This window comes from Carcharodon carcharias, chromosome 16 (genome assembly GCF_017639515.1).
Source record: "Carcharodon carcharias isolate sCarCar2 chromosome 16, sCarCar2.pri, whole genome shotgun sequence".
NCBI lineage: Eukaryota > Metazoa > Chordata > Chondrichthyes > Lamniformes > Lamnidae > Carcharodon > Carcharodon carcharias.
The window spans coordinates 1,080,377-1,104,423 of NC_054482.1; the positions used below are offsets into that span (position 1 = coordinate 1,080,377).

The 24,047-nt window shown below is 41.7% G+C and overlaps 1 protein-coding gene across 3 annotated transcripts in view; it reads left to right on the forward strand.

Annotated features, from left to right (window-relative positions):
- Positions 1-24,047, forward strand: part of nuf2 (UF2 component of NDC80 kinetochore complex) — a 44,651-nt gene that overhangs the window by 18,544 nt on the left and 2,060 nt on the right. For all 3 annotated transcript variants that reach the window (XM_041208787.1, XM_041208786.1, XM_041208788.1), the window contains 8 exons: positions 1,719-1,816; positions 11,608-11,681; positions 13,278-13,374; positions 15,053-15,115; positions 15,866-16,003; positions 18,174-18,317; positions 20,397-20,572; positions 23,121-23,256. In XM_041208787.1, coding sequence (XP_041064721.1) covers positions 1,719-1,816; positions 11,608-11,681; positions 13,278-13,374; positions 15,053-15,115; positions 15,866-16,003; positions 18,174-18,317; positions 20,397-20,572; positions 23,121-23,256 — 926 coding nt within the window. The remainder of the gene's footprint in view (positions 1-1,718; positions 1,817-11,607; positions 11,682-13,277; positions 13,375-15,052; positions 15,116-15,865; positions 16,004-18,173; positions 18,318-20,396; positions 20,573-23,120; positions 23,257-24,047) is intronic.

The following is a 24,047-nucleotide window of genomic DNA, read 5'->3' on the forward strand; positions in this document are numbered from 1 at the left end:
CTTACCCTATAGACTTGATTAGTTTCCAGTCTGCCTGCCCACCCCTCGCCAAATGACACCAACCTAGTTTGCTGCCCTTCTGGTTTGCTGAAGAAGTTCCTCATCTTTACTGAACCTGTTGTCATGAAGACCTGTAGTAGGTGAAAGGGCCAATTTTGAGCCAACTCTAGAAACCAGCTGCACTTAAATTATTTTAGCCCTTCTGTTCAACAGTTTTTTTTTGTGATCCCCAGAGCACTATAACGCAATCTGACCTGCACTGAGGCTCTTTGGTAGCATGGGCAGTTATTTGCTTCCTAGAATCTATGGACGTATGACCAGCTTTGCCAGCAGGAATGCTCTAGCTCCCAGTGATGCATCTGTTCACTTAAGAACTTCAGTATTGTGGATTTTTGAGGCACGTTCAAACTGAATAATAGAAGCAACACTGAGCTGTATATCAGTGCAGTGCATTTTTGCTAACCTGTAGTATTTTAACATTTGTGCAAACCTGTTAGCAGTTCAACTGTTTCTGATGAGAGATCAAAAGATAGAGCTGTGCAGGTGGGATAAAATTAGGAAGCAGGTCAGGTTTAGCCAACAATCAGAAAATGCTGGGTTGAAGTTCTGCTTGTAATATGGCTTCCTGGGTGTTTCTCAATTCTGGTGAACAGGATTTGTTAAACAGCTGTGCACTTGCAGCACAAATGTACTGAACTTTTGTCCAGCTGGTTTCTGGAGTTGGCTCAAAACTGACCCTTTCACCTATTACAGGTCTTCATGACAACTGGTTCAGCAAAGATGAGGAACTTCTTGAGCAAACCAGAAGGGCAGCAAACTAGGTTGGTGTTGTTTGGCGAGTGGTGGGCAGGCAGACTGGAAACTAATCAAGTCTATAGGAAAAGTATAAATAATTGTTTTTGTCCTGTTGCATGTGATTTGCTTTTTAGCTTCTCTACAAGGATCCTCCCCATCTAAATTCTGTCTGACTGTGATATAGTCTTGTAATGTGGGGGATGCAAAGGCAAAAATATAGATTACCTATCTTTAAATCGTAGCCATCCTCTGAACACCACAGCTCTACATAAATACCTCCTTGAGTTCTACAAGCTGTAAGATTTGTGTATGGTAACCAGAAGTTACCATCGAGTAAGATCATTGGCACTTTTGGCAGATAGTGTGAAAAATTGAAACTCAGAATGAGCTCCCTCTGATCGATTGACTCTTGTTTATCTGGTGCTGTCGAAATGGTTTTCTTGGAAAATTAGTCTTCACTACACCCAGGAGTGGATGAGTAATTCAGACATTTGTCCTGACCTACAAACATACTATTCTTATTTCATTTACATTGGTGTGGAAGAAAATACAATTGTCCACTTTCAGTATTTTATTATAGAGTTAGGTATTGCAGATAGCCTGTTGATAATTGCAATTGACATTGAATGAAGTAAAATGTGCTTTACAGTTACGAAGTAGACTAGATGTTGAAGCAAAAAAATATACTTTTGAAATGTGATGGGAAAGATTTGCCTTTTGTTCAGTTGCACCAGTATGATTTATTTTGCTGTATTATTGTTTAACTTATTTACTTGCCTAACAATTTTTGAAACAGCTTCAAAGTACTTTACCTCAAAGTACCTTACATGTAATTTTACAGAAGCTGTGAGCAGGACTCTCATTTTCTTCTCTCTTCCTCTTTTTCTATTTGGTCATCTGATACACCAACTTTTTCAACAAAGAAATGAAAAGTACCATTGTTATCTTGAGTGGCATCATCAACTTTCTTCAGTTCAGAAAAGGAACCCTGGAGACCTACCTGAACCAGCAGAAAAGTTTTGTAAGTATTGATTATAACTCCAAGGTAATCCTATTGCCTGTGTATAACAAAGTGCGTGTAATAAAATTTCTATAACAATTAGAATTAGGTTTTGCACCAAAATATATGGGGTGATTGAATTACCTTGTAATTATTGTGTGCAGGATTTATTTGTTTCCGTTTTGTACTTGTCTTTTGCCTTGATGTATATTTGTCTAATTCTTCTTGTGAAGTTAAGGATAGAAATTGTTTTCCTGAGGATTGTGAAGTAGTTACAAATCTTTGCTTACTTTTCCAGCATGGCTGTTCATTCTGTCCTTATGGCCTACACCTGTTTACATTGCTTTTTTGTTTATTTTTCATTTCAATCATTAGACTTTTACATTAAAACTTTTAAAAATTATTTCCTGGTAATAGCAGGGCAGCTTTTCCACTATTGCTTTCCCCGTTATCTATCAAACAACAAAAATGTGTTCAGTAATGATTGTTAAATAGGATTGCATAATGGAACAACCAATAATTTGCCATATTTTTTCTTGTTTATTCATGATATGTGACCAGCATTATTTTGACTCATTCAGTCAAAATTACTTGCTTAAGTTCTCTAACACCGATAGTAACTATGTTTGAGATCAGACTGTATAATATTCCAGGTGGAAACTTATAAATGTACTCACTCTGGACAGTTTTTTTTTCTCGGATTTTCACTAACCACCACTCTTTTTCTGGTGAAAATGTTGAATCCTTGAGGGAATATGGGTCATGGAAGGCTATAACAATAAGTTGCATTTAAGTAGCACCTTTAACAAATTATTCCAAGGTACTTCATAGGAGATTTTTGAAACAAAACTTGACACTGAGCCTCATAAGGAGATATTAAGCTTGGTCAAAGAGATAGCTTTTAAGGATTACCTTAAAGGAGGAAAGAGAAATAGAAAGGCTGAGAGATTTAGGGATGGAGTTACCAGAGTTTAGGGCTTAGGCAGCTGATGGCAGGGCTACCAATGGTAGAACAATTAAAGTCAGGGGATGTTCAAGAAGCCAGAATTAGAGGAACACAGAGACCTCTGAAGTCGTGAGGTGGAGGAGATTACAGTAACAGGTAGGGACGAAGCCACAGAGATTTAAAAATAAGGATGCGAGTTGTAGCATTGATGCATTACTTGACTGGGAGTTAATGCATGTCAGTGAGCTTGGCCTCCTTTTAAAATCTAAACCTAAGTATTCCTGTGTGAGACTGGACATCAGTCTCCTCAGGGTTATATAATCACATGCATCACAAATATTCCTGATCTGATCTACTTTTGTCTATACTCTTTGTAACATGTGCCCAGCCTAAATGCTAGCTAACTTTGTTCCCTTCACTGTATATGTGGATTGCACACTTCTCACTCAATACTGCTCTGATAAGTGTAAAGGGTTGCATACTAAGTTTATTTTGCCAAGTGCCTGCCCAATTGCATGATAGATTTCAGTCCTGAATTGCACCCTTTCTCTATGCCTCTCTCTATATTAGTGTTGCCTGCAAGTTTGACCATTTTGCATTTTCTTTCAGCAACTAGGCTATGTGAACTGGAAACAATAAAGGTCTAGACACTGACTTCAGCAGCCTTCTTTAAGTATTTTTAGGTTCTATTAATTGTATGAGTACTTTTGTCAGTTTGGTTTTCAGGCTCATTGGAATGTCTTCTACCTGAATACAAGCTAATGTATAAACACTAGATTTTATCACTTGAAACTTTATTTAACTACTAAGAAAAATACTGCAGATGCTGGAAATCTAAAGTAACAAACAAGATACTGGAATACTCAACAGCATCTGTGGAGGAAGAAATTGTATGTCTGGGAATGAAGGGGCGGGTGAGAATAGGTGTACAGGAAATGGAACAGATGCTGTTGAGGACCCTCTCAACCATGGTGGCGAGAACTTCTCAGTTGAAGAAAAGGGAAAACCTTGAAGCACCACGATGGGAATATAGGAGCAGGGGTAGGTCATTCAACCCATCGAGCCTGCACTGCCATTCAATATGATCATGGCTGCTCATCCACTTCAATGCCTTTTCCTCACACTATCCCCATATCCTTTTATTTCATTGGTATTTAGAAGTCTGTCAATCTCTGCTTTAAACATGCTCAATGACTGAGCTTCCACAGTTCTCTGGTATAGAGAATTCCAAAGATTCACAACCCTCTGAAAGGAAAACACATCTCCTCATCTCTGTCCTAAATAGCTTCTCCCTTATTTTGAAATTGAGCCCTCTGGTTCTTGACTCCCCAACCAGGGAAAACATCTTATGTGCATCTACCCTGTCTATCCCTTTAAGTATTTTGTTGGTTTAATTGAGATCATCTCTCATTCTTCAAAACTCTAGCGAATACAATCCCAGTTTCCCCAATCTTTCTTCATGGGACAGTCCTGCCATCCTGAGAACAAGTCTGGTAAACCTTTGTTGCACTCCCTCTATGGCAATAATATCCTTTCTAAGCTAAGGGGACCAAACTGCTCTCAGTACTCCAGGTGCAGTCTAACCAAGGTTCTTTACAATTGAAGCAATACTTCACTACTCCTATACTCAAATCCTCTTGCAATAAAGGCTAAATAGTATTAGCATTCCTAATTGTTTGCTGTACCTGTATATTAGCTTTCAGTGACTTGTTGACAAGAACACCCAGGTCCCTTTGTACATTTATAAAATACTCTGCACATCTGTTCCTCCTACCAAAATGAATAACTCCCCATTTTTCCAACTCGTATTCCATCTACTATGTTCCTGCTCACTCTGAGTCTGTCCAAATCCCCTTGAAGCCACTTTTCATCTCCCTCACGCCACACTTTCCCACCTAGCTTTGTGTCATCCGTGAACTTGGAAAATTACGTTTGGTCCCCACATCCAAATCATTGATATATATTGTGAACAGCTGGGGTCCAAGTACTGAACCTTGCGGTAGCCCACTAGTCACAGATGCAAAAAATGACCCATTTATTCCTACTCTGTTTTCTGCCTGTTAACCAGTCCTTAATCCATGCCAGTATTTTACCTCTTATCCCATGTGCTTTAATTTTGCTAACCAACTTCGTGTGGTGGGCTTTAGCGAAAGCTTTCTGAAAATCCAAGTATACTACATTCACTGACTCCCCTTTATCAATTCTGTTCGTAGCATCCTCAAAAAACTCCCAACAGGTTAGTCAAACGTGATTTCCCATTCATAAATCCATGCTGACTATACCCAATCAGATCATTATTATCCAAGTGTCCATTTAACACACCCTTTATAATGGATTCTAGTATTTTCCCTACTACTGATGTAAGGCTAACAGGTTTGTAGTTCCCTTTTTTTATTTCTCTCTCTCCTTTCCTTCTTAAATGGTGGAATGACATTAGCTACTTTCCAATCTGCAGCAACTGTTCCAGAATCTATAGAAGTTTGGAAGACGAATCACCAATGCATCCACTATCTGCACAGCTGCCTCTTTCAACACTCTGGAATGTAAAATAGCAAGTCCCGGGGAATTATCAACCTTCAGTCCTATTAATTTTTCCAATACAACCTTCTAACTAATACTAATTTCCTTCAATTCCTTATTCTTCCTAGTCCCTTCGATCTCTAATTCTGGGAGATTTCTTGTAATTCCTCAATGAAGACAGGCACAAAGGGCAGAGTTTTCTGAGCCCGCTGGTGGGGCGGGTGTGATAGGTGGCGTGCGCAGAAATATGGCAGTGTGAAGGCAGATCATGATGTTCTGCTCCGCCCGCCTATGGCAGGCCGTGTTTCCTGCCATTGGCAGGGAGCTACTTGTGATACATTAGCATATAATTAAAAGGCCATCCTGCCAGGCTCTTGGAACCCCCTGTATCGTCCATCCACGGCTGTGGGAAAGCACACTGACCGTGTTTCACAACAACACGCAGGTAAAGTATACGTAGTGGCCTTCGCTTTGGGGGAACTGTGGTGAGTGAGCCAGCAGCGTTCTCCACAGCTCACCTGTTGTTTAACAGGCCTCAGGGGTGCCGGGGGCGGGGGAAACTGATGCCTGGCCCCACAGGCGACTGCTGAGGGGTGAGAGTGTGGGTGTATCGGGGTGCAAGTGCTGGCCAGCCTCGGAGGCAACTGCTGAGGAGGGACATCAAGTGCTTCCCTGGCTGCATCCTGTGCACAGGCAATGGAGGTGGGGGGCAGGATAGGTGAGGGAAATGGCCACGCATTAGTGACACCTGTATAAACTGACCATGCCTCTGCAACTGAGACAGATCAGGCGTAGCCACCGTGATATGGTTGGGGTCAGGCTCCTAGCCTGCTGGTCCATGTAAACATCACAGAGGCACCAAAGGGCCACCGAGCGCTCCAGACCTTAGCCCCAACAACCGCGCACGCACATGCGCACACACGCACAGACTTTGAGTCCTCCCCCACTTTATTGGACCACAGAGCAGTTGGACTGCACACATTGCACAATCTCCTCACCAACACTAGCCATGTAGCAGTCACTGCTGGAGGTGCTCACAGCCCCTTGCAATCTCAGCATCCCGGGTTAGACCAGTGTTCCCCATGTCGCAGGTTGACAGGGCAGTCATGCAGGGCACTCATCTCTGGCCATCCAAGAGGCAACCAGGTCTATCTGGGAAGCGTTAAGGGGCAGTCACACAGGGCCAGGAAAGGTGCTAAGTACAGCCATGATAACCACGTCTCTCTCTCTCGCTCTCACCCTTTCTCTCTCATATGCTGCAGGAGGACCACATCAGGATCATGGATCCTGGTGACCTAGTTGTATGCCTAATGGGCTAGAGGACAGAGGAGACCGTAGAAGAGAGAGTGACTGAGGCTCCTGGCTGCACACAGTCAGGAGCAGCAACCTCAGGAAGAAGGGGCAACAGGAGATCCCGCACACGCTGCCCAGGAGTGACAGCGAGCTGTGGCTGGTCGGCGCCTGGCGTCGCCCAGGGTCTAAAGACACCACCTGCCATTCCTGCAGATGACTGAGAACCAGTGTCGCCAACAACTGCCCATGTCTAGGGAGCTGGTGGCTCACATCTGCCACTTACTGCGGGACTTGAGGCCATGGAGATGTAGAGGGCATCCACTGCCAGTGGCTGTGAAAGTGCCCATGGTGTTCAATTTCTATGCCAGTGGCTCCTTCCAGGGCTCCACAGGTGACCTCTGTGGGATTTCACAACCTGTCATCCAAAAATGCATCCACAAGGTCACAGATGCCATCTTCTCCATGGCAACAACTTTGTGCATTTTGCCCAGGGGCGGGACAGCCAGGATGCAAGGGCCATTGGATTCGCCCAGATCTCGGGATTCCCACAGGTGCAGGGTGTGATTGACTGCACTCGTGGCACTCAGGTCTCTGTCGCTATACTCGGTGGACTTCATCAGCTGCAAGGGTTTCCACTCACTGAACATGCAGCTGGTATGCGACCACCAGAAATGCATTCTGTAGGTGTGAGCAAGGTTTCCAGGGAGTGTGCACAATGCCTACATCCTGAGTCGCTCACAGACCCCTGTAGTCTTCCGGGGTCCACAGAGGCTGTAGGGTTGGCTCCTTGGGGACAAGGGCTACCCGCAGAGGCCGTGGCTGATGACACCCGTGGGGTGGCCTCAGACTGCAGCAGAGCAACAGTATACTGAGACTCATGCAGCAGCTCATGGAGCAGACCATTGGGATGCTGAAACTGTGGTTCCGGTTCCTGGACCAGTCTGGTAGAGCACTGCAATACAGTCCGCAGAGGTTGTCATGCATCATCTTCGTCTGCTGCGCCCTTTGCAACCTGGCACTCCAATGGGGTGATGAGCTGGCTATGGAGGAGCTGGAGGTGTCCTTGATTGAGGAGGTCACCGGGGATGAGAGTGAGATGTCCTCAGTGGTGACGATGATGGGGACGAGGCTCTTACACTGACTAGATGAGGCAGGCCTGCTCAGGAGGCCTTCATAGCTGCCAGATTTGTAGAGGATGATAACGACATGCAGTGAGGTGTTGCCATAGATCCTCACATCATAATTGTGATTATTTGACTCCAGCCAGGCTCAAGGCAGCGCCAATGCCCTCTGAGAATGCTCCTGTCATGGAGCTGCAGTGGAGGCCCTAATAGTCACTCGATTGCAGGAGGATGTTGACAACATGCAGTGAGGACACTCCATAGATCTTCACACAACATCTGAGAATGTTTGACTCCTGTCTGACCAAGGGCAGCTCGCTTGTGCTCCATGATCAGGGCCATCTCAGAGACGCAGCCATGAAAGTTTAGATGCATCTGATGCTGTGCCTGCCTTCAGCACCTCAGCCCTTCAGGAGCTGGTGCACAGCATTACTGGTTGCAGATGCTGGTGTGATGGGGGCCAGCCCCACCTTAAAGGTGCTGAGAGCACACAGAGAGAATGAGGGAACTCTGTGGCACCTGCCCACTACATTCTGGCAGCAATGACCAGCACCGCTGAGGTGCAGGCATCAGTAATATTTCCAGGAAGTGTGAGACTAGACCATCACTGTGGTCTGAAGGCTGCACAGACACAAGGAAGAGGCCCCGGACTAAGACAGCTGCCTTTTACCTTTTGCAGAAAGGTTTCACATCTGAGTGACAAGAACACTGCTCATCAGAACAAGGAGCCACAGGCAGGGAGACATACTAGGGAGTTTATTGACAATAGTGAACATTATGTGCAAGTGATTAACATCCGTGCCCAGGCTGTGCAACTAATTCTCCTTAGCTGTCCTAGCCCTGCCGCTACATCTTGGTGCTCCCCAGACATCCACAGTAGAGGTGGAGGCAGTCTGCTGACTGTGATGCCCTGTCTGTGAAGACTTTGGCAGGCTTCCACTGGAGGGCCCAGACTTGGGGGGGCCCGGTCTTCTCTCGGGGTCCTGCTGTGTGGCAGTGTCACCCTCCTCGGCCTGTGAAATTGGATCTGTGGAGGTCACAGGGAAAGTGGAGTCAGATCGGCCAGTCACTCCCAGAGTCACCTGGGTGGATGGCTCTGGAGCGGGCACTTTCTGATCCTCCTCCCTATGGGTGCCCGAGGGCCCCTGGCTGACTCTGTGAGCGGAAGGGGTAGCTGGAGTGAAATCGAGCTGCCCAGCAGCCCCCTCACGTACACACTGTTGGAGGCCAACTATGGCATCAGTGATGGAGTTAAGTCCGGGCAGCAGTGCAGGAGTGACAACCTGGACTGAGGTCTCCATGGCGGCCGCCATCCTGCCAGTGTTGACCTTGGCATGTTGCAATGTCGGCGCCATCACCTCAGCCTGAAGACGAACAGACTCCTCCATCCGCAGCCTTGCAATCTGAGGAGTGCAGCGGACATCCCTTCCTGATGTTCCCGAGCTTGCTTTTGCAGCTCCAGCAACTGACCAAGTCCAGAGGCTCGTCATCTGACTCGGACTCAGCAATGTTCTGGCCTCCAGCAGTCCTCTGAGTGCCAGGGACCTGGGAAGCCCCTGCCTCCGCCTGCTGTGGATCAGAAAGTGCGAGGTGCTCACCAGATTGTGGTCCCGAATCTACCCTAAAGCTAGGTCCCACCGAGGCTTGTGTCTCTGCCCAGGTGGAGGGTGTGGGTGAACACTGGGATGGGACTTCAGGAAGGGTGTCTTTGGAGGGTTCTTCAGAGCTTGCTTGGAGGTTCTGGGTTGTGGACTCCCATCTGATGCTTCCCGGATGTGCCTGCGAAAGCTCAGGTAGATAATTAGTGCATGGCAGCGGCCTGTGAAAGAGGACATATCGCTCACGGCATGGTTGTTGATGGATGTTGCACTGCTGGGTCCTCACTTGGTAGAGCAGTGCCTACCTCAGCATCAGTACAGGACCGACCCTGGTCATCGCTGGCCAGCTGGATGGCTGTTTCAAATTCTGTAAGAATTTTGATTTCCAGCATCCCTCCACCTGTCTGTGACCTTTCCCTCCTGTTGTGAGCCAGTTTGTCCTGCATGGATAGAGATGGGGAGAGTGTATCAGGACGCCTGCTGGGCCAGATATGCCTGGCCTATGTGGGTGGTGAGTGGTCCCATGGACAGGATGAGGACAATGACACTGTGTGTGAAAGAGTGAATAGTGATGTCCCTTGCAGTGAGTGAGGGCCCTGTGGGTGTGTAATGGGTTTGTGAGTTGGGAGTGATGAAGAGAGTGCCTTACCCTCGCGAATGGAGGAGATCATTCATCCTTTTGCAGCACTGGGTAGCTGTCCTCTTCCGAAGGGCGTTGACGCTGACCACTGCTGCCACTGCCTCCCAAGCCGAATTGGTGACATTGCTACCCATTCTGCGGCCAGAGCTGGGGTAGAGCACATTACGGCAGGGCTCCACAGCATCCAGCAGTCGCTTGAGGGATCCATCATTGAAGCTGGGGGCTGCAGTCTTTTTGCCTTTGCAGGCCACGTCTCCCAGGCAGCAGTGGTGAGCTGGTGGCAATGAGCGCTTTGCTGCTGACTGATTTTAATGATGGTGGCCAGCGTGATGCAACAATGGGGTGATGGCGAGTGGGCGAATGAGAGCCCGCCCGCCATGGAAACTGTGTTTCACAGGAGTGAATATATAGGGAGGCGGGCTTGGGAAGATACAGCGTGAAAACCCGCCATTTTCATCGGTGGGTAGGACTCCATTTTACATGCCCATTCCCGCACTTAATGCAATTCTGGGAAAATTCAGCCAAAGTAATCATTTAGCTTCTCTGCCACTTCTCTATTCCCCATTATAAAATCCCCTGACTCTGCCTGTAGTGGACCCACAATAATCTGAGCCAAAGGTTTTCTTTTGACGAACCTATAGAAGCTTTTACAGTCCGTTTTTATGTTTTTTGCTAGCTTACATTCATGTTCTATTCTCCCTTTCTTTATCAGTTCCTTTGTCTTCCTTTGCTGTATTCTAAAACCCTCCCAATCCTCAGGTTTACTACTATTTCTGGCAACTTAATAGGCCTTTTCTTTTAATTTTTAACTTCCTTTGTTAGCCATGGTTGACTGGCTTTTGTTTTTGGGTTTTTGCTTCTTGAAGAATGTATAGTTGCTGTTAACTATGTAATAATTCTTTAAAAACTATTTATTGCCTATGTTCTGTCCTTATCTTTTCATGTATTTCCCAATCCGCCTCAGCCAAATTGCCCCTCATAGCTTCATAATTTTCTTTGTTCAAATTTAACACCCTGGCTTCAGATTGAACTACCTATTTTCAAGCATAATGTAACATTCCATCATATGGTCACTCATCCCTAAAGGTTCTCTTACAACTAGATTATTAATTAACCCTTTCTCGTTAACATAATACTAGATTTAAAATAGTCTGTTGTCTAATCAGTTCCTCAAAATATTGCTCTAGAAAACCATTTCTAACACACTCAAGAAACTCGTCCTCCACGGCATTAGTGCTCATTAGGTTTACCCAGTCTATATGCTGATTGAAGTCACCCATGATTCCTGTATTACCCATGCTACATGCTTCTTTAATCTCCTGATTAATACTCTGCCCCATACTACCACTACTGTTTGGTGGCCTATAAATAACCCTTACCAATGTTTGCTGTATGGAATGGATAGAATTTTTCTTCTTCTGTACTTGCTTAAAACCTGATATTTCTCTAAATTTCCAGTTCTGATGAAAGGTCATGAACTTAACTCTGTTTCTTTCCCCACAGCTTCCTGCCCGATCTGAGTATTTATAGTGTTTTGTTTTCATTTTAGTTTACTACATATGTAGTTGTGATATCTTCATGATTATTCTGACGAGAGACCAGTATAATGTGTTTCTTGAACAAACAACCTCTACAACAAATTGCAAGAGTATAAGGCCTGTAGAAAAGTTGACCAATGTATTTTTTCCCCAAAGAAATTGAATCTGGAGATGATGCAGCAGATGGTGTCATCAAATGAAGAAATGAAATACAAAATTGAAAGTCTTAAGTAAGTGATCCTAATACAATTTAACCTGCTAAAGGAAAAGTTGTGTATAATCAGGTTCTGCTCGATAGACACATCTCAACATGTTTCAGTGTTGGCATTTGTATTAACAAAAATAGCCTTGATAGTGCTTGCATCTGCATTACAAGTCTGCAGATCCCTCATTGATATTTCATGCTGAACAAAATCCTACTTATGACTAGAGTACTCAATCAGAACAACCAGCAACTAGTGAAAGTTGTTCTGTGTTATGTATGAAACAGAAAGTCTCTGGAAAAATTATCTACATTTAAGATATCAAAAAGGGCACTTAGTAAATTCCATAGACCATGAGTTAAGCAAGCAAGGTTACTGCATACACTGTATTGTTAGGAAGAAATATTAGTAAAGTATGATAGGAAAGGTTATACTCAAAAAAGTGACTCATTTTGGTAGAGAGATATCAGAGAAATGATATAAAATAAAGGGTACAATTCTAAAGGGGGTCCAGGAGCAGTGGGACCTGAGTGAATATGTGCATAACTTATTTAAGATGGTCGGACAAATTGAACAAGCAGTTAATAAAGCATGCAGTATCCTCAGCTTTATCAATGGGGCATAGAGTACAAAAGTACGGAAGTTGTGTTAAACTTGTATGAAACACTGATTTGGCATTTACTGGAGTGTCCAATGCTGGATGCCACACTTTAGGAAGGATGTGAAGGCGTTCGAGAGGGTGCAGAAAATATTCCTTGGAGCAAAGAAGGTCGAGAGGAGATTTGTTAGAAGTATTCAAAATTGTGTGGGACCTGGACAGAGTAGATGGAGAGAAGCTGTTCCCATTGGTAGAAGTATCGAGAACCAGAGGGCACAGATTTAAGGTAATTGGCAAAAGAAGTAGTGACATGGGGAAAATCTTTTTCACACAGCGAGTGGTTGGGATCTGGAATGCACTGCTTTGAGTGTGGTGGAAGCAAATTCAATCGAGGCATTCAAGAAGGAATTGGATTGTTATCTGAAAAGGAAGAACGTGCAGGGCTATGGGGGGAAAAAGGTGGGGAAGTGGTACTAGATGAATTGCTCCTTCACAGAGCGAGCACAGACACGATGGACCAATTGGCCTCCTGTGCTGCACCATTCAATGGTTCTATGAAAATATGTCCTTTTAATGTCCATTGATTGAAATACCACATCTTTCAGTACATTGCTTTTTATTTTGCTTTTTTGAGGGAATCTCAATTTACAAATATTATTTCTGTAGTTATATTATTGATGCTATCCTATAATTTTATGTAAATTAATTTATCTTGTGATAATGTGAGATATTAATTGACTCTTCAAGCATGGTATTACAAAACTGAGCTAAGTTTTTTGTGGCATCATATTTATATGGATAAATTTGTATCTTAACTCTGCATCTTATGAGACAAGTTTTCAAATGGAGACTGAAGAACTGCCACTTGAGCCATCTATTTTTAAAAGTACAATGGAATAGATTGGTACCTACTGTATTACTTCTAAAATGTTTACTCTGAATTTGGTTTCTTTGGTTTTATAAAAATGTCAATTGCATAAAATGATATAAAACCAATTCATGTCAGAAACCTTTAATTTTGGCAGTACCATACCACCTGATCAAAAGGCAAAGATTGACGTGCTGTCTGCAGACATTACAGAATTGCAGCAAGTCATAAATCGTGAATATCGTCTCAAACAGGTAAGTATGCTTGTATTCAATAAGGTGTGCTCACTTTCTGAAATAAAAGACAGCAAATTTTTTCCCTCTGTACTATTTGTACACAGAAAGAACTTGAATTAATACTGCTTGAATCCTAAAGTGTTCTATAACCAATTTAATTTTGTAGAGCACAGCAGTCAGTTTGTGCACAACAATCTCCGGCAGGCAGAAAGTAGCTGAATCTGAAGGGAGGGAAGCTGCAAAAATGCAGTGTGGAATTTAAGGATGGGGGTTCAGGTTAGGTTGGGAATAGGGCAACCCAACTGTTACAAAGGATGTACCAAACCTAACAAAGTCCTGTTTTAGAATTTGAACTTTAATATGATAACTTGATTTGCTGGGTTTTTACAGAGGTAATACAACAGAAATAATAATAGAGAAAATGAGACCTAAATTTCACAAATATCACAATGCGGACTACATCTTGTAGCTTCTGCTGATTAGCAGACTTACCGCAAACCTATGGATACTGCATCATTGTTTCCATGATCTGATTAACAACTTAATTAATTTGTACTTAAGCAGCACTTAATTCCTCCCCACTCATGTTGCTGTCTACATTTAAGACTGCTGCTAAAACCTGCTGTCTTATGTTTAGGCTAATGTGGAACATAAACACCAGCATCGGCTAGTTATGCCACATGGCTTTATTCTATGCTGTTAGTTCTATTTAATATTTGATGGATATAATGGATCTAAATTTTACTACTAAGTTTTCTGCACAAAGTTAACCAGTTTTGTTAAATAAGAAAGTAAATAAATCTGTAGGAAATGGGAGAGAATGGGTGTACCAAATGACCTGCAATTCAAACAGAAATAACAAACAAAATAAAAGCAAATGAAGCATTGGACCATCAAAAGGCATTGACCTATGGTTTCTAAATGATTAGTCACTTCCTAAAGCTACTGCTGTTTCTCGTCAATACTGAGTTTTCTACAGTATTTTGAGTAATCACTCCACTCCAATTGGGTACTTTGAGTAGCAAAGAATATTTATTCAAAATTCCCATTTGATCCTTATTTTATGCACAAACAACTTTATGGAATACAAAGTGATCACAGAAAGCATCTCTAATCATGAATTATAGTAACTTTCCTACAATTGACGTCAAGGTAACTGACTTATAATTCTTAGATTTTGATTTACCCCCTTTAATATTAGGACAACATGGACCTCCTCACAATTCATTGGAATGACTACAGACCACAGTGAGCTGTTTAAATATATAAGCCAGTAGCTGGCAGAACATATACCCCATTTTATTTAACACTGGGGTGTGTGTCATCCGGTCCAACAACCTGATCAGCTTAAGAGTCACATGCCTAACCAAAGCCATTTCTGAATTCATTTCCAAGGAGCTAATGTTGAGAGCATGTATATCTGTCACTGGTGGCAACTGACCTTCACCTTTAATAGTGATACCGAATCTCCATTTGCTACGGCAACAATTTATTGGTCCACAGCCTTAACCTGCCTTGCAGAATCTTGCAAAGGACCTATGCAACCGAAAGAGGCTGAAGTTGGATTTTCATGAAGAGCTGACTGGATCAGTGGAGGCTGCAAGCCCGATTTGACCTGTGGACTGTGTCTTGGAAACGCCCCTGCCTTAAACCATAGAACGGAACTGTATCACTCTCTTTTAATTTTTTTGTTCAGAATTCCATTCAAGATGCAACCGCGCAATTAAAGGCTGAAATTGCAGAACGAAACAAAATGCTGGTAAGTACATCCTAATTGGTTTTGAATTTTGACCAGGTATTGATGTGTTATCTAAATTTTAGCTGCATTTTCTAAGTGGATATGTGGAATATCATTGCAAGGAGTCTTCCAAGCAAGTCATTAATAACTTGATTTTGTATAAAACCAATATTTGTTATCACACACACTTGTATGTGACCTTGATTTGCCTTCAGAGTTTCATATCTGTGAATTTTATTCTACCTTTCCATTCCTGCTCCCTCTTGTGGTGTGACTTCATATTTTTAAAATGAAATGGAAATCCTTATCTGCAGATGTAGCTGAACAACCTCATTAAAGAACATGGCATCATCATCTGCCAGTTTAATGTGATGTTCAGATGAGCTTTTTTGTTTAGTTAGAATTACTCATGTACAAACACTTCTGTACAAATAGATTTTGCTAGCTTTAAATTATCTTGTATAGATGCAATTGGAGGTCATAGCTATGTGCAACATGTTTCCTCACACTTGCATCTGATTTGAATTTTTTTAATTTGTAAGAAGAATCCTGGTTCCTTTCATTTAAAACACCTAAGGAATTCGCCAAGTATTAAGATGAGTGACAGAAAAACAAATGGGGATAAACAGAACAGCAGTGAGATTCTTCTGTACAATGCCCTTTCCAAAATCTGAGTTATTGTAGCATTACTGTGTTAGTTGATAATTTGAAAGAGTTTGCCAATCTAAATGTTTTTTTTGTTCCTAATCTAGTTTTATTCGTTAATAATAGGGCCAGATAAAAGTGGACATGGCCAATGCAAAAGAAATCCAAGCACATCTCAAGCCTCTGATTGTGGAATGTCCAGAGCAACTGAACAGTGAAATACAAACAATGAGGGAGACCGTAGAAAAGAAGAAGGAAGCCATGGTAAAATGCTTCTCATCCCCTCCTATCTCCTAAAATTGTTAACAGTAACTCATGCTTTCGTACAATCACCTGGTGCTGGTAGCTGTTTGGTAACTAAGGCTTTGCTGTTAGGTTTATCTTTAGACAGTGGATTTTGGTAAGCTATTTGAGGCATTGCATTTTACAGCAATTCTGTCAGTGTCTTACATTCATACATGGAACTTTTTTTTTTAGTGTAGGGATTACTGGTTAAGAGTCACACAAGGTTCCATTTACTCTTTGTATCATTTCCCTTATGCTGAATGGATTTGAAATGTGATCATTAGAACTGAGTATAGTATTCTGGTCCATCCTCAGTAAAACTATTGAAAAGCATCAAATTGCTTCTCTGTTGTTATAATCTCTGCTTCGAGCTTACGTATTGAAGTCAGTTTGGTAGCATCAATATCCTTTGTGCTTAGCACAATATTGAGCTTTTCTTCCTTTGCTTCTGTGCCCCACTTCTTTAGCCAGGTGTTTTCCTCCTGCACAGCAGAGCTTTTCTCCTATCTTCAAAACTCCTGTTCCACTGGCATCTCTCCTTCTGACCTCTTACTTCTTGTCCTCTCTTGCTCTTTTAATTGGGAATTGCTAGTGTGATGTTGGCAAGAATGATGCTTCCTCTGGCTGGGGGATCTAGAACAAGGGGCTGCATTTTCTGGGGGATCTAGAACAAGGGGCAGGCCATTTAGGACTGAGATGAGGAGAAACTTCTTCACTCAGAGGGTGTTGAACCTGTAGAATTCTCTACCACAGAAGACTATGGAGATCAAGTCACTGTATGTAAGAAGGAAATAGATTCCTAGACCCTAAAGGCATCAAGGGGTTTGGGGAGAGAGCGGGAGTATGGCATTGAGATAAAGGATCAGCCATGATCATATTGAATGATGGAGCAGGCTTGAAGGGCCTAATGACCTACTCCTGCTCCTATTTTCTATGTCTCAATTTCCCCAACTCTCTCTGAATTTGCAGCACTCTGTTCACTTTTTTTAATTAATCATATTTTTATTAATCCTGCTGACAAGGCCTTGACCTTGCAGATTCTGAATGCCAACAGCCTTATACCTCCTCTCACCTCCCCCTTGGCCATGATCCTACCACCAGACACAAACCATTGTTTCCCAACCTGTATTAACCTCATCACTTTTGGTGATCCTTCTGTCTTCTGCACCCCCACCCCAATGGTCTCCAGACTCATCGCCCCCCAATCCAACACAATCTGCTTCTACTTCCTTCCCAAGATCACAAACAGATCGTTTGAGCCCGTTCTTGAACTTATTTCTTCCTAGCTCGATTAGCTTTTTCTTTTCTCCCTGTTCAGCCTTGTCTAACTTACATCTGTGATTCTTCCAATGCCCTCAACTTTTAACAGATTCCAGTTTCCTAGCTCGAACTATCTACTTTACACCATAGACATCTAGTGGCCCTTGGATTATACATGCTAGGGATATGCATGCGCATGTTATGATTGTAGGCAGTGGTATGTTTGATATCAAACACTATCTTTTAAAACTACAGGATATGTGTTATTGATGCATGTTTGTTTTTTCTTCCTGCCTTAAACGTTCCCTGTTCTTCAAATTGCAGCTTTGCTTTTGAATGGGCCAAACCTAAACCTGCCTATAGGATTAGTTTCCATTAGATAATTATGGCAGTATCTGCAGTTTGCAAGTGTATTTGTCTCCAAATAGGCCAATTTATGTTTTCTCTTTTTAATCTTCAAAATTGGACATTGGCACGATTAATGAGCACAATGAATAACAACAAAATAATACTGTCCTTTATTAGCAAAGAAAAATAAAATTGAATTACAAGTAGTCTATTTACAAACCTGGTCACTGTTATGGCTTCCTGGACCATATTGTGACATCGCTGATCAATATTCTTGGTGTCTAAATATATATCCCATATTATTTAGGAGGAGCAAAGTGCAAAAAGGTCCAGTCTGAATTGCGTGCTTCCCAACTTTGTGCATCCCTATTGGGAATTATTGGGGTAGAGAAAGTGCTGCAGCTTGTTATCATCAGTCCCTAGTCCTGAACAATGCCAGCAACTAGTTAGCAAGTACTGTGCTAGCTGATATGTCTCAAATTGAAGTAGCAGACAGAGATAACTTAGCCCATTGTAATTCAATTTTGTGTGCATTTGATAGCAAAAGAAAAACGATAGAACAATGGAACTTCAGGACAAGTTGGCAAGTTTTACCAATTTCCAAAACAAAGAACTAGAAACTTACTGCAATTTATTGCAACAATCCCAGGCTGGTTCTGACCTTATAAGCAACACGAACACTGAGGTAAGAAGATTCCATTGTGTTTAGCAAAATATTTATTCTGTATAATATTTTGCAAAGCTTTTGCTAATGCCTTAAAATGGTCTTAAAATTATTGTGTACAAATTGTGTGTGAGGAATGTGCTGTTGAGCTTCTAGATTGGCTCACTCTCTCCTGCTTAAGGTTGACAAAGAACTTAAGTTGGATGTTTTGTAAAGGCTTTTTGAGAGGCAGACATACAAGCCCTAATTGTATATAATTATATGCACAATCCTCATCTCCAGATTATAAAAGGATATAGAAGCGCTAGAAAAGCAGCAGGGATGAAACTAGAACTGAGGGGTTATAACTATCTGGAAAGACTAAAAAGGCTGGGGGTCATTTTTCTCAAATAGAAGACTAAGGAGTGACTTTAAAATTTACGAAGGGGTTTGGTGGGCTGGATGTAGAGAAGATGTTTCCACTTGAGGGGGAGTTGAAAACTTAAGGGCCATAAACATCAGATCGTTACTAATAAATCCACAATGAAATTTGGGAGAAGACTTCTTTCACTTGAGAATGTGGAACTTGCTACCACAAGGATAATTGAGGCAAATAGCACAGATACGTTTAAGGGGATTCTTGCTCCACAAATAAGAGCGAAAAAAATAGGTCATTCTGTTAGGGTAAGATGAAGAGGGGTAGGAGGACACTCTAATGAAACATAAACACTGGCATGGACTAGTTGGGCTGAATAGCCAGTTTCTGTGGTGTCGATTCTATGTAATAAATTTAATTAGTATGGATTTCAAAATATGGTTGCCAAAATCACCTGAGGGGATGGTGTTGGGAGGGGATGGCATGTGTGGTGAGTGGGTTTGGTTGGCTTTGTGTTTGCTGGCTGATTGTGATGAGTAATAGCTTTTCTTACTTAAATATCTTATTTTCTGGCTTAAATATCTTATTCAGATATTTGACTAAATCAGCATGGTCAACTAAACAAGTAATGGTGTTTATTTTTTGCTATTTTTCTGCATATACCTTTGGTGAGACCTACACTCATGTACAAACCTTTGTTATAAAGATAGTTATCTTTTTCCCAGTAATTGTTTCCTCCAATCAAATTGCCAAACCAAATCTTTCAGTTTTACTTGTAAAGTAGACTAACTGCTGGATGATGAATACCAACATTCCCCCTCATTTGCAGAAAATACTACTGTTTTGGTACAATTGCTAGGCTTCAAATCTGGCACACTCGTTTTCTAATTACATAGAAATACACGGAGGTTTCAACACTAACTGCCCATTTAGGCCAACTGTGTTGGTGTTTACTCTCCAAACGAGCAAATAGTTCTGACCAATAACCCTTCAACCCCTTTTAGTTCATGCACTTGTCCAATCTAATCTTGAATGTTGGCAGTTTTTGCTTCAACTCTGGGAGTGAATTCCACTGTCTCTAAACTCTGAAGACATTTCTTCTGCCCCCTGTTCTAAATTTCTTACATTTGTTCTTGTATTGACGGCCTCTTGTTCTTGGCCCCCACAAATACTGGAAACAGTTTGTTTTATCTATCCTGCGACATCCTTTCATTTTAAACATTCCTATCATATTGCTCCATAAGATGCATTGTTCGAACGAAAAAGCCCCAATTTTTCAGGTTTGTCTTCATATTTGTATTTCTTCATCCTAGCATCCTACTGAATCTTCGTTGTACCTGCTCTAAAGCCTCATTATCCTACCTACACCATGAATCTCAATATTGCTCACAGTACTGTAACTGAGATCTTATTAAGCTTTTATATAGTTAGAACTGGACCTGACTTTCTGAGGGCGCTCTTGGAGGTTGCCAGGAGAATGTGCCAAATAATAGCACCATTAGCGCTTCGAAGGGCCAAGCTATTATTTGGTTCCTCTATTTCTAGGATAAAATATGTCCATGGGCATCCTTAAGAAAATTCTTCACATACTAATACTGTATGTGAAAAGTAATCTTTTAATATACTTTAGAACTTGTTATAATCAACTATCTTTTCTACTTCAATTAAAGACCTGTTAAATTTTGTATTTATCTCAAAAGTGAAACCATCAACAGAAATATATTTTTCTCTTACCTCTTCCATAGATTTGGAATGAAGAAAATGAACTAGAGAGAAAACAAATGGAACTGAAAAATATGCAGACAGAAGAAACTCGGTTGAAAAGGATCCTGGGCTCAAAGCTTGAAAAACAGGATAAGCTACAGATGCAGAGGCATAAGAAACAGGAAGCTAGGGAGCATAATCTTGATTCAGTAGCCACGTATGTAAATTTAACTACTGACTGTTTCAGATTTTGCTTTGGGACTGGAAATAATACAGACCTTTCAAAATCCATAATTGCAATTTTGAGAGAATGATCTAGGCAGAGTGCTCAGAATGAAGAACATGCTCTGTTAATCTGTTTTGAAGTTATGAGAACTGGAAACTGCTATGGATTCCATTTTTTATCTTTTTCATCTTCTACATGTGTTTCTGTATCAGTTTTCACACTCAAGTGCCACTACTTGTCATTAACCACTGTTGCTTATTTGTTTTATCTGCATGTCTGTATATGTGTTTCTAATCCCTTGTCAACATACAGATAGAAGAATTATTGGGTCTAGCAGGGATATGAAATTTCTGCCTTAAGTGGGAGTCTGATTTTTCAAGTATGGAATTACACCCTTGGAAATGATTTTCTGACCTTCACCCCTCCATAGTTGATGGTGCATTCAACCTTGATCTCATGTGCTTTCAGCTGATCCCTGAAGTCTGAGCTACCCAGGGTGCAATCTGTGAACTCCAGAGTGGGGAGCGCCCCCCCCCCCACCACCACCACCACCACCACCACCACCATTGCAGCCCACGTTGATCCCAAATCCCAACTGCCACCACTCAGATTCACATCAGCCCGGACCACACTGTTGTCACTCATCCCACCAGAAGCTGTGGAATTTGGCAGGTGGTGAGGGATGTGGGGAGAGGGAGGAGGGAGCCCAAGTTTCATCTGGTTGTACTGAATCAGCACCTGTTTTCGATCACAATGGCCTAGCCATGAATGGGTCAATGGGGCCTCAGGGCTGCTCAGTGTTGCTGTAAAGCTGTTGAAATGCCAGGCTGCTAATGTGTGAGTGGGAGGTAGGGTTTTTTAAAAAAGGGATGCTTATGTGTCAGGGGTTTGGGAAGAGGGACTGCTAAGTGAGTAAGTGGGATTGGAAAAAAGGGCTTGTGGGGAAAGGGACTGATTACAATGTGTGTCTGGGGGGGGGAGAGAGGCCTCACTGAGTCTTCTGTCACCAGGAAATATGGAGAGCTTGGCTGAAACCTACATGACTGCATAAAATAACATTTTTACAAGGTAGAAACAGTTTTCATATTTATGTGCTGTATTATTTATTATATATTGATCTACAATATGCAAACTTTAATTATATACTCAGTGTATGCTGGTTTTTACTGGTGTCTGGGTGTCACCTTAATTTTCAGGATTTTTTTTAAAATATGGGATGTGGGTGTCGCTAGCAAGGCCAACAGTTGCCCATTCCTAATTATCCTTGAGAAGGTGTTGGTGAGTTAAAATGGAATCACATTGGAAAATAGTTTGTAATCCTATTGCTGTAGTCCTTGCTTCCCTTTGCAGGTACATAATCTGGCAAGATCATGTTCTGTTGTTAGTATAAACTTCTTCCTGTATTACATGCTCTAACTGCATTGAATGATGAAATGTTAAGGTCGCTTTAGTGATTGGTCCACAGTTTTGATGGTAATAGATGGTAGACAAAGGGAAAACTAATGTTTCTACCCCCATTTGAAATCTAATAGTTCCACCCATTTGAAGTGGCTGAGAAGTATTTGCATTTCACTGCAGATCGTAAGTACTATAATTACGTATTTCCTTGTAGAATCATCGAATGGGTTACAGTATAGAAGGAGGCCATTCTGACCATTGTGCCTGTGCTGGCCCAATTCACCTAGTGCCACTCCCTTGCTTTTTCCCCCTCACCCCGTAAACTTTTCCTTTGCAGATAATGATCAAATCTCTCTTAAGCCTCAATTGACCCTGCCTCCCCCACACTCTTGGGCAATGCATTCTAGATTCTAACCACTTGTTGTGTGAAAATGTTTTTCTACGTGTCGCCGTTACTTTTTTTGCCAATTACTTTAAATCTGTGCCCTTTAGTTCTCGATCCTTCCACCAATGGGAACAATTTCTCACTATCCACTTTGTCCAGACCCTTCATGATTTTGAGTGCCTCTGTAAATTGTCAGAAAATGCTTTTGCTTTAGCCACTAATTTTCAGACCTTTATAATCACTGAAGTATTTTTTAGCTTTAAACTGATTTTCACGTGAAATAGCTGATTATTTTCAGCATTTGCTGATAATGTTAAAGAGAAGGAAATGAGTTATGCACTAATTAGATCCTGGGATCTCTGTTCAAGAAATCCCTTACATAAACCAAAGAATTTGTCCAGAGTTGTTGTTGTTTTCTTTTACTTGTGATTTGAGCCACTGCTAATGGTTTCAAATGATTATCATTAATATATCAGAACTCTTATGTGACCAGTATAACTTGGAGCAGACATTCTATTGATTGGAGACAGCTCTTGTTTCTGAAACAGCACCATCTTTATTTGTCTTTATGGAAGTATGTTAGAGAGTAACATTTTGTTTATTCATAAATGCACTATGGAATTTGGGCTACCAGCTTTAATCTTGTAAATTAAGCTCTGGATCAATTAGGAATGAATACTTATTTGTTTTGTTTTAAAATATATTGCAACATAAAATTCAAAAGTATATGAAATTTATTTTTATTTTTTTGAATAGTGAATTTGATCAGTTTAAGCAGCGAAGCCAGGAGATATCTGAACAGATTGCGCAAATAAACAGTGAACGTCAGCAATATCTGACAAAAAGCCAGGCATTGCAAGAGAGCTGTGTTAAAGATGAATCGGAATGTCAGGTATGTCATAGTAATATGAAGAAGAGGCTGTAATCTACCCTGTAGCCTTATTGTAACAACTTAACCAGGTTTTTTTGGGCTTACATGACACAGGATGATTGACCATCTAAACCAGCAGTGATTTGCATTAGCTTAAGCCACTGACTGACTTGCTGAATGTCTTCCTAATCAAAAATTGCAACTGACCACTTAAGAGAAATAATATACAGTGCAAGAGGGAAGTAACCCATATAGCCCAAAATGTCTGTTTTGGCTAAAGGGATTAGAGTTCTGTTTTTCTTTCCAACTTTGATAGAGTGTCAGAAGTACATGGAATATAATTTTATATGTAGAGTGATCTTTACTAAGTATCATGTCTGAGATTGAGCTTTGAGAGGATTTTGGTAAATTGAATTTTCTAGCAAGCCTTTCAGCATTGTGCAAAATGTAAACTCTAATCTTTCTTTGCCCCAGATTTAGGTTTTTTAATTGTAGCTGCACAGTCCAGTATCTGTGAAACCAGTTGCTGAGCCAATGTTAAAATCAAAGCTTTTCCTAAGCTAATAAACATGGGATGGTGATCATCCCATTTTCAGCAGAAGTGAGATACCCGTACTTAATGGGCTATAACTTCTGAGCTCCAGGGCAGTGTATCTGGGGATACCCCAAAAACACTGAGGACCACCCTACCCCCTCCTCCAGAAGTTCCCAGGTAGGGATTGCACGGTAATTGCTTGGAAATTCAAACTTCTTTTGGGCAATTGCCCTATATTGGGAAGCATCCGAAAATGCGATTTTTAAATCATCAACTT